Genomic DNA, 15,955 nt, shown 5'->3' with positions numbered 1-15,955 from the left:
TCCTTTAGCCTTTCTTCTTTCATCGACATTTCATCTCCGCTACCGTCGGCACCCTCCCTGTTATCGCTTTTCCCTACCAAACTCTGCTTTTCCGGCGGCGATATAAACATTTTCTGGTATTTTATACTGGCCCCGATTTCTTCCTTCTCTTCACTGCTTTCCCTCTCCCCTCTCTTCCTTTTGATAAATGCTTCTAAGGACCCTACGCTTTTTGCTCTCAATCTTTCCTTTTCTATAGTTTTTTTTTTATACTTCCCCCTTGCCTTTCTTTCCTTTATCTCTTTCGGTGTACTGAAGACTTCCTGCTCTAATTCTATTTCTTCCGAGGAGATGCTCGCACGACTAGCCATTAATAAAATTCAAATTTTCCCGCCTTCTATCTTCCCTGCCTTTACCGCTGCTGTCTGTTACCTGTCACGCCTTTCTTTGTCGCTACCCAACCCTGCTACTACCAATCCGTCAACACAGTCTTCCCACCCTGTCACAAATCTCCAAACAAAGTTCCACACAAATCTGTCTCAATCCTCCAAAATATCTACCTCCCCTTTACAATCTCACAATCCCACCATTAGATCTCTCACCTCCACACCCTTCCACACACTTCCACAATCCACTCACCTCAAATTTCACCACAATATCAGAAAAACTCAGCAGCCACAATTCCCACTACTTTACACTTTCATACCGGAAACGGAAGTCCCAGTACAATATTATCGAATTTGAAAATTCTCGAATAATAAAATTCCAGGCTGAATTCTGTCCAATTATAAAATACACAAACAAGAAAATTCCTGAATTGCAGAAATTAAGAAAACAGTTTTGTGATCAATATTATTTATTTATTAAAAATACAATAATCAAATATTTTTATGATAGAAATTTCGTTTATTGTTTAGTTTTTTTAACTATTGCTTTAATTTAAAATAACAATTATTGTATAAAAATGTTATACAAAAATAAAGTTAAAAACACGTGAGCTTCAAATGAAACAAACTTTGCACATTTTCAAACAACATTTTTATCATTTTTGAAGTTTTTTTAGCAAACTATTTTTTAAATTGTTTAAAATAGGGAATTGTTCAGCCCAGATGTTGTATAATTCGAAAATTTTCTGTCAGGAATTCTCAAATTCGGTAAGACTAAATTGTCGAAAATTTTCCAATTCGGGACTTTTATATTTCGACAATGTCGAAAAAAAAATATTTAGAAAAATAAAAAGGTAGGGTTTTAAAGAAAATCTTTTTAATTATTCTCTCCAAATTTTGAAAATATGAAAAAAGTATAATTTCCTCTAAGAAACAACATATTTCGCCGTCGAGAGATTCTGTGATTTCAAGTTTCGGACCCTGCCTGATGTCAAATGGATTCGGTTAGCGATGATTGTTATTTATACGTTATTCGCGGGAAAACCGAGGTTGGTTGATAGTTTTGCTTGGTTCCTAGAAATTCTTGGTATTTTGATATACTTTATAATCGCAAATATTTTTGATATTGCGAAATGTGCCTAAATTTTCACCAATGTTCTGACATATTCCTCAACTTCCCTTTGCGCTCTACAAGTTTATAATGAATCCAATTTATTTTAAATGATAAAAAAAAATTTAAAGAAATTTCAAAAGAGTTTATGTATTATTGTGTAATTACAAAATATTTTCAAGTGTTTAAAAGGATTTTAATGAATTTCAAAATAATTTAATGGGATTTAAAAATTCTTTTAAATTAAAAAAGATTTAAGTTTATGAACGAATTTCAACAGATTTCAATTAATTTTAAAGAATTTAAAAATATTTTAGAAGTTCTTAAAAAAGTACAAGAATTTTCAAGAGATTGCAAAGATTTCAAAATACTTTTTGAGTTTAAGAGATTTTTAGTGATTTTAAGGGATTTTGTGGCATATAAATGGATTTAATATTGTTTAGAAAGTGAGTAAAGGAATTTAAAATCTTACAAATAATTTTAAATGATGTTTAAAAAATTGAAAAGTTCAAGGATTTTCATGTAATTTAAAATATTTTAAAGTATTTAAAAACACGTTCAGGAATTTCAGTAAAATTTAAATGAGTTTTAACATTTTCAAGTAATTTTAAAATATAAATAATGTTCTTGAATTCTTTAAAGTCTGTTAAATCTCTTGAAATCTTCGGAAATTTGCAGAAATCCTTTAAAATCTATTACATTTCTAAAAGCTATGAAATATCGATTTTTAAAAATCTTACTTAATGAGATAAAATATTCAATAATAATTTGTAATATTTCTAAAATCTAAAATCTTAGTACATATATTATTATACGCTTAGCAATATTTTTTATAGAATGGGACACAAAAATTTTCAGGCGGCCCTGCCCAGATCTCGGTTTCATTTCAGTTTTTTTTTGTAATACACTGTGAAAAAGTATTGCTGGTACTAATAACATTTTACTTGAATTTTAATTGAAAACAAAAAATGAAATGAATATTTCTTTGAGATAACTTACAGGAGTTTTTGCGCTGATTTTGAATTATATAAATATTTATGATAAATAATGATTGAGATATGGCCAATTAAAATTGTCCTAATCCTAAAATAAGATTTTGGAGTGACAGAGACAAAAAATCGATTTTCATGAAAAAGAGCTTATGAATTCTGCGTTCAAAAAATACATCATTTTTGTTTGTCCCAATGATTAATCTCGTCTCTGTCGAGTTGGAAATTAAATTTTCGTTTATTTCCGACAATTTGACTTAAAATAAAATCTCTAAAATTTCCAAAAATAAGTATAATTATTTACTGCCCTGATAAATGTTATATGCTACCTTTTTTAATAACTTGAAGAAGACCTGAATTACAGTGACTAATTAATTATTGTATGAATATTATAAAATATATAATATTGAATACGAATAATCAAATTATATTGATACTATTGAAACTAATATTTTTTGCTTGAAACTAAAAGTTCTTATTACCTTTTTATCATATGTCGAAACAATTAAAATGCTGAATTAAAGAAAAAATCTGTTTTTTTCTGAATTTTAATATTTATTTTTTTACCTGTTACTCAAAAATTCCAATTTAGGATCTAGGCATTACTTTGGATGCATTTTCCAATCATGATTTATCATAAATATTAAATCTGAATATTTATATAATTCAAAATCAGCGCGCTAATAGTGACTAATCGGGTGGTCGGCGCGACGCAAGCGCAGTTTAAAGAGTTACCAAGATTGGGGACACTAGCTTGTACGTATTTTGTATCACTAGTTGTTGGACCATAGCTTCTTGGGTCATGGTCATTGTGTTAATAGAAAGAAACACAAACTGAAATGTATTAAATGACATTCTTTTGAAATGTTCTCTGACTGAAATGACAAATTATAAGATATTTATGTCATAAAGTGTGACAGTCGATAATGGCTAATACTGAGATGTATAATACAAAAAGTGATGACGTTATCGAATGTTTTTTGTATCCCCAATTTTGTTTTACAAGCAACCCAGAACAAGTAACTGAAGAACTGCTTCTTAACGAAATCGTAAAATATAATGAGAAAACAGAAATTTTTACGAAAAATTATATATGGCACAGAGATTCAATTCAATTCTATCCAAGAACAAAACGGACTCTTTTACTTGAGAAAATCTTCAAAGGGACTGGGGAAGCTGGTAATTTGAATTCTCTTTTCATAAATTATTTTTTTCTTTTATTGCTTTTTTATAGACCCTTATAGAAGTGAAATTCTCACAGAAAATGTGATGAGGGTTGCAGTACAGACGTAGATGAACAACATTATTTCCGTAAATGGGCTTTTTGCAAAAAAAAAGAGGTGTGCTATCAGACTTATGGTATGTTCCGATTTGAGTATATGAGAGTTTTTTAAAGTTTCAAAGTTGGCAATGCCATGTATAAGCATAGGCATCATTGCGCACCGGCAGCCTATGCTTATACATTGGCATTGCCAACTTTGAAACTTTAAATAACTCTCAGCTGCTCAAATCGGAACATCCCCTTAACAAGTAAAATACATTTTGTATTTTTTCGGACGCACATTTTTAATATAGTAATAAACAGATCAGTAATTTGAAACTAGATAACTGACTGTACTTGTCTCCCATCTTCATTTTTCGACGAATTACCTCTTCATTAAAGTTTTTAAAAGTAGTAAAATAATAAGACTTATTTTTTCCGAGGAAAAACCCTTAAATAAAACTATTTGCCACTTTTTTTCAGCACCTAAGTACTAATCAAATTGCAATATAAAATGTTAAAGCTTCATTTTCTACCAAAAGCCGCTGTTATGCAGTTTTTTTTTTACTTAACTTTCTGCCGTGCAATCAGAAACGATATTTTTTAAAATTATCAACGTTTAAGAAACATAAGGTGGGTAAACCTGGAAGTACCACTTCGTACAAACAACGTATGCTTTATGTCATAGTTAAGGGTTCATTTAATACCCAAAAGCCAAATTTTTGGTTCTGAATTTTCCCAACTAAATGTATGGTACTGCCAGCTGTACGTAAAGCTAATAGGATCATGGTAGATATATTTTTTATATCAAGTATTTTATTCCACAGGAATTCAGAGCTCATTTAAGGCTCTTGCATGGCCCCTAGTGCAATTTTTCAAAAACAACCCCTGTCACAGAAAACTACTCTACAAAATCTGCACATTCTTATCGCGTGCAGCACGCTTCGCTCGCAAGTTTGAGCGCGCGACTGTTGGTTCTCGCGCTTCGCACTCGATAATGTATTTACCTTGCGCTCGGTAATGTATTTACCTCGCTCTACGCGCTCGCTCTTTGTGCTTAGACTTTTTAAAACTAAAAATGAAAGCATTGACAAAAGTAATTTTATGTTTGTAAATTATCTTTTATTAAAGCTCCTTCGGATTTAAGGGACAAATTTTCAACACGTATCTTGTGCTTCGCACTCGAGTTTATCTCTGAAATTTTATATCATTCCCATAAATATATATTATTATAATTCATTACTTGCATTGGTATAAAAAAAGACGACGTTTCATTGTCCCGTTAAAAAAATGTGCATTCTTTAAAAAAAAGTTTGTTTTTAAACATTTTATTGCAACTTGGGTCATTTTTCCATAAATTGAACTTGCTCCTTTCCAATGTTTTTTTAATATATATTTTTTATTTTTATATTTTATATATATTTTTCGAAAATGCATTAATATGTTTGAAAATCTTTGAAATAATGTGAAATTTTTGCATGAAAAAATGTAATTTTTGGATTTTCCATTATTTTGTATGCTGTCAAAATTTGAATTTTTGATTTTTCAAGAAAATTCAAAAAGTTGTAATGATAATTTTTAGGGAATTTATACATCAAACCTTTTCTTTTTTTTCCGTTATTTGGCTTAAAAGGTTAATTTTCGTGTATTTTTTGGAATTTTGTAAAAAAGACTATTAATAAAAAATTTTTTGCTCTACTTTCGGTGAAAAAATGTTATCTATTTATTTTTGCTTAGCCTGTGTCGTGTGTAGAAAAATTTAATTTCTGTATTTTCAATGTTTTTTTTATAAATAAAACAAAAACTACATGTCCTAGAAAAAAGTGATTAATAACAAATTTGTAGTTATTTTTTGGGTGCGCAATGTTTGTTTCATCATTTTTTTCCTGTCTTGCCTAGTTTGACCGGAAAATGCAACTTTTGATTTTTGACGAGTTCTTCTGCAATCAAAATTAGAATTTTCAATTTTTTGAAAAAATTCACCAAGTTGTTATGATAATGTTGTAAGGGTATCGAAAAGTAACATTTTTCTTTTTAAGTACTATGGACAAGTGTACAGTGAATTGTTGATTCATAAAAAATGTGTACTCAAAAATTTTCAAAATGGGCTCAGTTTTAGTATTTTCATCCAAAATGTCTGCCTAGCGAACTTGGCATTTAGCTTAGGACACTAAAAGAGTGTACCAAAGGCCAATCATTCGTAAAAACCTGTTTTTCGGATTCAGGGGGTCTCCAAAAGTGGACCTTTTGACAAAAACTAGGGGGTCAAATTTTACACAAATCTAATACCTTCTCTATTGAGAATGTAAAAATGATTTGTCATAAATAATTTTTTTATAGTTCTGGTTTTGGTCTTAATCGTCAAAAATAGCATTTAAAACATAAGAAATCAAAATTTTTGAAACCCCACACACGAGACGAAAAAGAAATGAAAAGACAAAATTGTGATAAATATATGCCCACGCAGCAGGCAGATTTTTTTTGACTGTTAAAGTTGTTTTTCATGATTAAAGCCAAAACTACGCATCCTATTAAAAAGTGGTTCATGACAAATTTGTAGATCTTTTTCAAAAGCACAATTTTTGTCTACTCATCTTTTACCGTATTTTGCATAGTTTAGCCGAAAAATTGAATTTTTGGATTTTTCATTATTTCATATGCTGTCAAAATTTTAATCTTTGATTTTTTAAGAAATTTCAAAAAGTTGTTATGATAATCTTTTAGGTCATTCAAAAAGCAACATTTTACTTCTCTTGACTTTTTTTTCATATCGTTCGTTATTTGGCTTAAAATGTTAATTTTCGTGTGTTTTTCGGAATTTTGTAAATGCTATAACTGGTAATTTTTGATTTTATCAAAACAGTCATTAGGATTAATGTTTCGACTTTTTAAATAATATGAATAACCGTACAGAGAATGTTTGAATTTTGAAAAAAGTGGTCAAAAATATTCAAAATGTGCCCACTTTTTGATTTTTTTTATCTAAAATGGCTAGCTAACGAACTTGGTTTTTAGTTCAGGACACTAAACGAGTGTACCAAAGGCCAATATAATGGATTATTTTTTTCAATGGTTATTGCGCACAGAAACAGATAGACATACATAATCAATTTTCCAAAACCTTTCCGTAACATTGAAAAATTACCTCTTACCCAAATGTGCTGATTAAGTACACTACTCATGAAAGTCAGTACAGCAGAACTAAAGGATCATTCTAGGCTCTTCAACGCACTCAAAATCAATTTTTTAAAATCATTCCTTAAGGGAGCACCCTCGGTAATAGAATTACATATGAGAATCGTTTTATATTTGGATGACAGTTGTATTAAAATGCACTAAAACTCTTGTGAAAATTTTGTAACCTTTCAGAGGTTCATAATCGAAAATTCAATGATCGAAAATAACATGTGATCTTATGAGAAGACACCCTTTTTCTGTATATAAAAAGATTGAAAAATGAAATGAGCATGAGATATATAGAATGTTTTCCCAAATCCATATATGCTTTAAAAAGTGTCTCCACGTGCTCTAGTTTATGCGCGAATTTTGAGTAACACAGCCCTCTTGAACGGAGGAGGACGTGTTAGAAGGGTGACGTTGCCAAACTTATGACTGTGACCGTGTGAGCCAATAACAAGTCGAAGCGTTCTCTAAACTGACTTGATACATACCCAGGGTACTTACGTAACATTGGAAAACTACCCCGCACCCAAAAGTACCGCGATGAAGTGCAAGAAGAAGTATTGCATCAGTTTGGAATAATTTATAGCCACTTGAAAATATCAAACCCTCTTCCAAAAACTACCCGAACTCGAAAACCACTCCGTAAAGGAATGCGACATTGTATGCTAGATGTCAGAATTAAGAGTTAATTTAATACCCAAAATACAAATATGTGGATTTAATTAAGGGGTTACATGGGTCTTGAAATTTAAAAAAATGGATTAATTTTTTTATCTGATAGTACATCATGTCAAAAATATTCTCCCAAATTTACAAGTCAGTCGGAATAAAACTCTAGGAGACAGAGACTTTGGAAATTCGAAAATTGTACATTTTTGTATACAATTGTCAAAAATTCCAATTTTTTGTTTTTAATTCTTCATTCAATCATGAGCTACACTCATCTGCTAACAGAAAATATTTTGTTTTTTGATTTCGGATAAAGCTATCTTGAGTTATCCTGGCCACCGCAAGGATACTTTTTTCCGAGGCGTCTTCGAAAATCAGGTCATAACCGCTGAATTTTCAAAGTTTTTAAATTAAAATTTGGAAAAATATTGTTTGAATGACCTTGTTTCATATGCTTAACAATTTGAGTAAAACAAATCTTTGATTATATTAAAAAAAAAAATTATACATAATATGCCTTTCAAAACCCTTGTAACCCCTTAAAAAACAAAATGCGTGGTACTGCCAGGTTTTAGTGAAGGTAACAGAATCGTGTTCAAAGCATTTTTTATGTAAACTTTTTCCTTTTACAGGAATTGAGGGCTTATTTGAGGCTCTTAGATGACCTCTAGCGCAATTTTTCAAAGGCAACCCCTGTCACAAGAAACGACCCTAAAATGAATATGTAATAATCATTAAACTGACTACATCAGAATCAAAGGCTCATTTTAGATTTTCTAACGCGCCCAAAATCAATTTTCTGAAGCATCCCTTAACATTGAGAAACCCCTTACCCAAAAGTACTGATAGAGTACAAACAAAATTGCATCAGTTCGGAATATTTTATAGCTGTTTGAAAACATGAAACACTTCCAAAAATAACTAATAACGCTCGAAAACCACCCCTTAAAGGAATGTGAAATTAAACTGAGAATTAAGTATGTCAGCAGTTTTAGATTTTCTCTGACTATTCCCAAATAGTGTAAGCCCCATGTTAGAATTAAGGACTCATCTTGTTCTTCTCATTCAAGACTTGTATAATACATGCAATTTTCTAAATGTTTCGAACTAAGGAACTTTATACAAAAAATGTGTTATATGAATATTGTTCTTCTAATGAGACTTTTATAATGCATTTCTTAAGTTCAGTTATATGCTACCTTATTAAGTGCAATAGAACGCAAGTTAGAAAAGGATGCACAACTCAAGAACGGATACCTGGAATTTATGAAAGAATCCGAAGCCTCGGGTGGCATGACTGAGGTGGCCTCAGATAAAATTAATTCTGATCCTCCGATATATTATCTTCCTCATCACGCGGTCATGAAACCCGATAGCACGACTACTAAGATTCGTGTGGTCTTCAATGGATCTACCAAAACTTCCTCTGGAATTTCACTACATGAGGTTCAGCACGTTGGACTCACGGTTCAGCATGATTTATTTTCAATTGTGCTGCGAGTTGGAAAACACAAAATTAGACTTTCAGCAGATATTAAGAAAATATACCGTCGCATTTACGTGAACGGAGAGCAATGGAAGACGCAAAGAATCCTGTGGCGGTCGGATAACACTCAGCCTATTAAGATCTACGAGCTGAATACGGTCACATATGGAACTGCAGCATCTCTTTATTTGTCTACACGTTGCCTGCGACAACTTAGAGAGGATAAAAAAGAGCAACATCCAAACGCGAGTAGAGCAATCATCTCTGATTTCTACGTGGATGATATTTTTACAGGTGCAGAATCTCTCAACGAAGCGCGAATACTCAAGGATAAGTTCTCGTCGATTTTGGAACCAGCTGGCTTCTCACTGAGAAAATGGGCATCAAATGATGAATGGGCGTTTGCTACAGAAGGCTCATTGGATGGAATCCGAGCGATTCAAGGAGACAGGGATCCAAAAACTCTGAGTCTGTTATGGAATATTCAGTCAGATCAACTCAAATACGCTGTGAAGATTTCTGAGCAGCATACAGTGACAAAAAGTACAATTTTGTCACTCATTTCTCAGATCTTCGATCCGCTCGGGCTCATCGGTCCTGTCACTATACGAGCAAAGATCATTCTTCAAGGACTTTGGGAAATTAAGTTTGATTGGAATCAATCTTTACCCCAACAAATACACACTGAATGGATGGATTTTAAAATGAGACTGAATCATCCAAATGAAATCAGTATTTCAAGACGAATTTTGTGTAAAAACCCTATCACAATTGAACTCCATGGATTTTGTGACGCCTCACAAAAGGCTTACGGTGCATCAATTTATGTACGTTGCATGAATGCACATGGAGAAGTCACTGCAAATCTCTTGTGTGCAAAGTTAAGGGTAGCCCCAATGAAAACGATTTGTTTGCCGAGATAGGAACTCTGTGGTGCGCTTTTACTTGCACAACTTTCAGAAAAGGTCAATTCGTCGATGGAAATGACTTTTAATCGAACATTTTTCTGGTGTGATTCAACAATCACTCTAGCATGGATTCGTGCACCCCCTCGTAAGTGGGAGACCTTCATTGCCAACAGATGCACAAAAATCCAGGAACTTACAGAAGAGGGCGTTTGGAATCACGTTTCATCTCCGGAGAATCCAACTGACATCATCTCAAGAGGACTTGACCCTGCGGAACTAAAGGACTCTGAACTTTGGTGGCATGGACCAGCATGGTTATCACAGGGCTCGAACCAGTGGCGAAACCCACCAGACCTAGACCTCGAGGATGCACTTGGTAAAAGAAATTGCACCTCAAATCAAGTTACAATAGAAAAGAATGGAACTAGTATTTTTGAACGATTCTCCTCTTTCACAGTTTTGACTAGAGTTCTCTCATACGTTTATCGAGTAAGAGATAACTTATCGAAGCCAACAACTGATTATGAAATAGGATTTCTGAAGCCGCGAGAAATTATATGCTCCGGGAATCGCGTGATAAGATTAGCACAGGCAGAATCGTCTAAAGATAAGATTTCTTGCTTTAAACGAAATGGCAAAATCGAGTAAAATTAAATTACTCAATCCAGTTCTCGACGATTCAGGGCTGCTCAGAGTAGGCGGCATACTGAATCATGCACCAATTCCATTTGATCAAAGGCACCCAATCATTTTGCCTTCACACCATCTGGTAACACGTTTAATTGTTAAAGATGAACACACCCGTCTAATGCACGCGGGATGTCAAGGCGTGATCGCCTCTCTACGAACGCCATTTTGGTCACTATCATGTAAAAATATGGTCAAAAATGTTATTCGGAAATGCATACGTTTCCGTGCCAAACCAGTGGACGAGTAATTTGCACGAGTAACACCTTCTCGATCCTTTACGTATTGTGAAGTTGACTATGCAGGGCCTTATTTCGTAAAGAACAGGACTCGAAATCGGACTGCAATAAAGGCGTATTTATGCATATTTGTCTGTTTCGTGAGAAAGGCAGTTCACTTAGAACTATCTACAGATTTATCAACGGATGCATTTTTAAGTTGCCTACAACGGTTTATATCTCGACGAGGTCGTCCTCAAAACATGTATTCAGACAACGGGAAGAACTTTGCCAGCGCTCGAAATGAGCTCAATGAACTAGCGGGACTCCTTTTTGATTCCAAACATCAAGAACGCGTAATCAATTTTCTATCTCGGGAAGGAAAAGAGTGGCATTTTATTCCTGCCCATGCACCTCATTTTGGCGCTTTATGGGAAAGCTCTGTCAAATTGGTAAAAAATAATTTGAAGCGAGCCATCGGCGAATCTCAACTCACGTTCGTAGAGTTATACACTGTATTAACTCAAGTAGAGGCCTGTTTAAATTCCCATCCTCTATCTCCCTTATCCAATGACCCTAATGACCTTCAGCCCTTAAATCCTGGACACTTCCTTGTTGGAGACTCATTGCATGCATTACCACAGCCAGATTTACGTCACCTTCCAGTACCGCGATTGAATCTGTACCAGCATATGCAGCAAATTGTACAACATTTTTGGTCACGCTGGCAAAAAGAGTATCTGCACCAGCTTCAGCAGCGATACAAATGGTCCCGCACCAATCTAGATCCTATCAAATTAGGATCATTGGTTCTTTTGAAGGAGGACAATCCCCCCCCCCCCTCCCTCAAGTGGCAGATTCTGCAACCTACAATTAGTATTTAATATGCTCTTTTCTATTATTCCAATAGCAGTTATGTGAATTTGTACTAGATTATAAGTTTATATTATGCTATTGTATAGTTAAATTCTTGCATGAATGTTAAATTGTTTCGAAAGGAGACCTTTCAAAGTGGGCGGAATGTTCGACAAAGTGACTCATATTTTCCATTTCAAAGGAAGCTTCAATTTGTAGCCTGTATTTCTCTACTTCAATATTGTACATCTGCTCCTTGAAAATATTTTCTACAAACTATCGAAACTTTGTGTTTATGGTTATGATGGCATGCTCATTTATAAGACATAGACTTATCGCCGCTCGATCCTTCGTTGAAGGAAACTTTAAGACGGGCCAATCGTCCATTGGCACATCCAAACCATCAGATACCCCCCCCCCCCCCCCCCCCATAAACTTGAGGCACCGACGGCCTTCAATCGGCCTCACTCATTATTGTCAGTTAAAATCCAGGATTGTCAATTTTCCCTTAATTTCGAAATTTGAAATGTCCTTAACTTCTACCTTTCGGGCAACATTGGAATCTACAATCAGGCGTCGGCAGTATTCGGCAGTCAACAACCATCCTTAACGAGACTAAGATCGCGTTGCACTTATACCTTGTGTCGCTCATTAGAATATTTTATTTTAACCACTCATTTTTAACTTAGTCTATAACGAAAATTGAATAAAGAAATAATGTTTAATAAATAATTGAAAACTATGAGCATTATTAGCGTTTCATAGCTAGTGGCTGAAACCCTTACATTTTTTTCATTAATTTTTTTTTCAAACATTTTTCTTTGAAATTTTTTTTTTAATTTGTGTTACAAACGTTTTTTTTTTAAATTTTTGTTTGAAGAATTTTTTTTCATCCATTTTTGTAAGAATTTTTTTTCAAACATTTTTTTAAAGCAAATTTTGATTTCAAAAATTTGTTTGTTTGTTACTCACTTTGACTAATTTTCCTTCTTCTAATATATATTTTTTCGCTTTTTAGACTTTCGTGTAAGGTTTTGTTTTTTAGGAACTTTAGACTATTTTACAATGATTGTTTCGTACCCAAATTTTGGTCGTTTTGAAATAATGAACCAGAGAGTATATCCAAAGGCCGGCTCAGATTTGGGCCAAGGTTTGATCGACCGTCAGGTGCATCAAGGTGACTTGTAGTTAAACGGCTTCTGTATGCATAATCGGACGAATCGCATTCTGGCGGTCGTACTTAGAAAATCGACATTTCTGGTTGATATTTTGTCACTTTTCAATAAATTATGAAATCAAATAGTCTATTGCGCAACAAGGGGTGAAAGGCGATAATTGCATGAGTGTGAAGTTAGCTCCCCGAGCGAAAGTAAGGGAAGATATCACATGAGTGAAATTGTTGCCTCGTCCCGAGTTGCGCGTACAATTTTTCATAAAAAATATATCGAAAATTTGACTTGAGGTGCCTGAAACTTATTTGCGTCACATCAAAGGTGTTCTTGTTTGTAAATACGTAGGCAATGACATATAGAGGTTAGAATGGCACACTGGAGAGTAATTAAATAGTATATTGCGTATCAAGTGGGAGAAGGTGGGGGCAAGGGTCCAGGGTAAAAACCTGGTGGTGGTTCAGGGGCGAAGCCCCCCCTGCCGGGGGTGGGGGGCATTATACGAAAATATAAATCCTGATTTAAAAACAAGAATGATTAACACCCCCGTATTTACTATAAGAAGTAAAAAAAAATTGTTTTCAACTTTACCGATAAGCTGCACAGAACAAAGTACCGACAATTTCGTTGATTGTCCACTGTTTACCAATTAAGACGTGATATTGATGAGGTTATAAGCAGTTATTGATTTTTCTGTTCGTTCCGCTCTAACGCAAGCGCAATGGGAAGATTGCAAGCTGCTCTAGTCAAAGTTGCGCGAAAATTTGAATTGGATAAATGAAAAATTCCTCTTTCTAATACAAATTAATAATACAAGTTTCTAGGTTATTCCCAAAATAAGTTAAAAGTTTAAGTTATTTTGTAAACTGTGGCGAGACGAGCACGCTACAGTTATCGCTGAAAACATCGAAGGTGGAGACTGAAGTTAACCTTTATTCTCGAAACGAGGTTCGACAAGAGTCACATTACGGCGTAATGTGACTTTCGCAGTCGCCTGTTTCAATTTTCTAGTTTAGGGTTGAAAACACAACTTTCGACCCGCTACGGGGGCATCGAAAGTCAACTTTTTGCTATATGTGTTATGAAAAAAATCAAGTTCTTTTTCACATTTTTAATTGTTTGAGCGTCAAAGTTTATAAAAAACTTAACTATAAGGCAAAAAAAATCTTTGTGGATGGCCCTATTCTGATTTATTCACTTTTATGATTGGTGAATATTTAGTACACTTTATCAGATCTTTTTCCTAAGGGTTAGCTTTCCAATGTTAAGGGAAGGTGTTGTAAAATTGTTTTTGGGTGCGTTGGAGAGTCTAAAATCAGGCCTAAATTCTGATGTACTCACTTTTATGATAGTCGCTACCCAGAGACGACTTTCAAAACCCATTATATTTGAACATTATATTTGGTTATCTTTTTATGTACTGCAACCCTTTACATATCATTCTGATACCCCAAGGTATTCGCGGTGAGAAGGCGGTGCGAGGCGAGAGGCAAACTCGGATAAGGGGATTAATGACCAAATCAAAGTTGTTAACTAAAAGTTTGGAATATCCTACCGATAGAGATCTCTGAGTATTCTCAAGCGAAATAGCCTGGCCCATTTGAGTCTATAAGCAGAGTCGATTTTAATGATTCAGTCTCTGAGATAGTCTGAGAGATTTGGGTTCTTTTCAAGGTCATTTTAGTGGTCCTTTTAAGAGTGATGCGACGGTAATATAATATTCCTTTTGCATTCGTCACGTACCGGGTGGGCAGAGTTATTTACAGTAGTTGGCCGTCGCTAACCCGACTCTCCCTTTTTAAATTTCTCTTCAAATTATTAACACTTTTTTTTTTAATTGATGAATTTTCTCATTATATCTGGGATAGTTCCTTCTCATATCTGATGTGACCAAGCAACCCTTTTTTGCATGCCTTTACCAAGCTCTATTTTATGACAAATATAAGGTTTGAGATCAATATTGCACGATTTAGGGTTCGATGACTAAAAGTCTCTATTTGCAACAAAATATAACCAAAATTAGAGAGGTATCCTTATGGTTACGTTATATCATTTCAAAGCACTTTTTGCTGTATAAACGTGATACATTTTCAGTCAAATCAAATCTGATGAAGAAAATCATTGGAAAAGGTGTGAGACTTGAATGGCGTCTGACGTCACACGTCATCTCGCTAAGTAAAACTTGTAGAATCAAGTGGTTTGTATGTATTTTTGTGCACCTCTTTTATTTAGGATATCTTTATAATACCTTTAGGATATCACTTTACATGGGATTTCCAGGAACGCAGCAGGTACTTTAACTTTTGACCATGATATTAATTTTCCCCATGCACCAAACTTGCTCAAGAACAGTCTATGTATATAACGTATAAAGTATGCAACGCGATTATTCTGGGCATCTGTCTATACATTTATTTTGATCAATATATTTGATCATATAACGATCATTAAGAAAGATGTCAATTTAAATCCATGTTTCTTATGTTTTCTCTGCTTGAATTTTAAAGAAATAGTGATTTTATTGTATTTCAAGTTCAAAAAATGTGAAATTATTAGAAAAAAGGAACATGATACTGATGTATGTTACGTTATTCATTAATAAATAAATTCGAAGCGAATGTATTTGGAAACATTCTAGATCAATTTTTACAGTATTCTATGTCATATTTGCTTACTTTTTTAGCAATTTGTATGTGATATTTATGTTCGAATATATGATACGTAAAAATAATGGATTCTGGTTTGATCTTATTTCGGTAAAACCATGGTACTCTACAGGAGGCAACCTACACTGCATCTCATGACTACGTAGAAAATCTAAAACTACTTATAAGCTGTTCTTAACCAACTGAAAACTATTTATAGCATCTATAAGGCGATCACATTATTTCTGGCAATATCTTGTCTCTAAATCGTGATATTATTGACATCATCTCACATGCCACAGTACTGGTGCATCATGTGTATATAAGCCTACCGTTCTTTTACCTGTTTTGTATTGGCAATACCATCAAGTAATGGGATTCCGAGTGTAAGTATTATATTTAATCCTGA

General features: G+C 33.8%; 1 protein-coding gene across 2 annotated transcripts in view; it reads left to right on the top strand.

The window, feature by feature from the left end:
• Positions 1-15,955, top strand: part of LOC117167097 (protein ecdysoneless homolog) — a 108,344-nt gene that overhangs the window by 13,601 nt on the left and 78,788 nt on the right. The window contains exon 1 of one of the 2 annotated variants that reach the window (XM_033351736.1): positions 3,239-3,644. The exons of the other annotated variant lie outside the window; for it this stretch is intronic. Coding sequence (XP_033207627.1) covers positions 3,392-3,644 — 253 coding nt within the window. The 5' untranslated portion in view covers positions 3,239-3,391. Of the gene's footprint in view, positions 1-3,238; positions 3,645-15,955 lie in introns of those variants that run through there. 2 annotated transcript variants of the gene reach the window in all.

The sequence above is a fragment of the Belonocnema kinseyi genome, chromosome 2 (assembly GCF_010883055.1).
Source record: "Belonocnema kinseyi isolate 2016_QV_RU_SX_M_011 chromosome 2, B_treatae_v1, whole genome shotgun sequence".
In the NCBI taxonomy this organism is placed as follows: Eukaryota; Metazoa; Arthropoda; class Insecta; order Hymenoptera; family Cynipidae; genus Belonocnema; species Belonocnema kinseyi.
The sequence above is the reverse complement of the archived record's forward strand: the minus strand, read 5'-3'. Positions and strand labels throughout refer to the sequence as shown.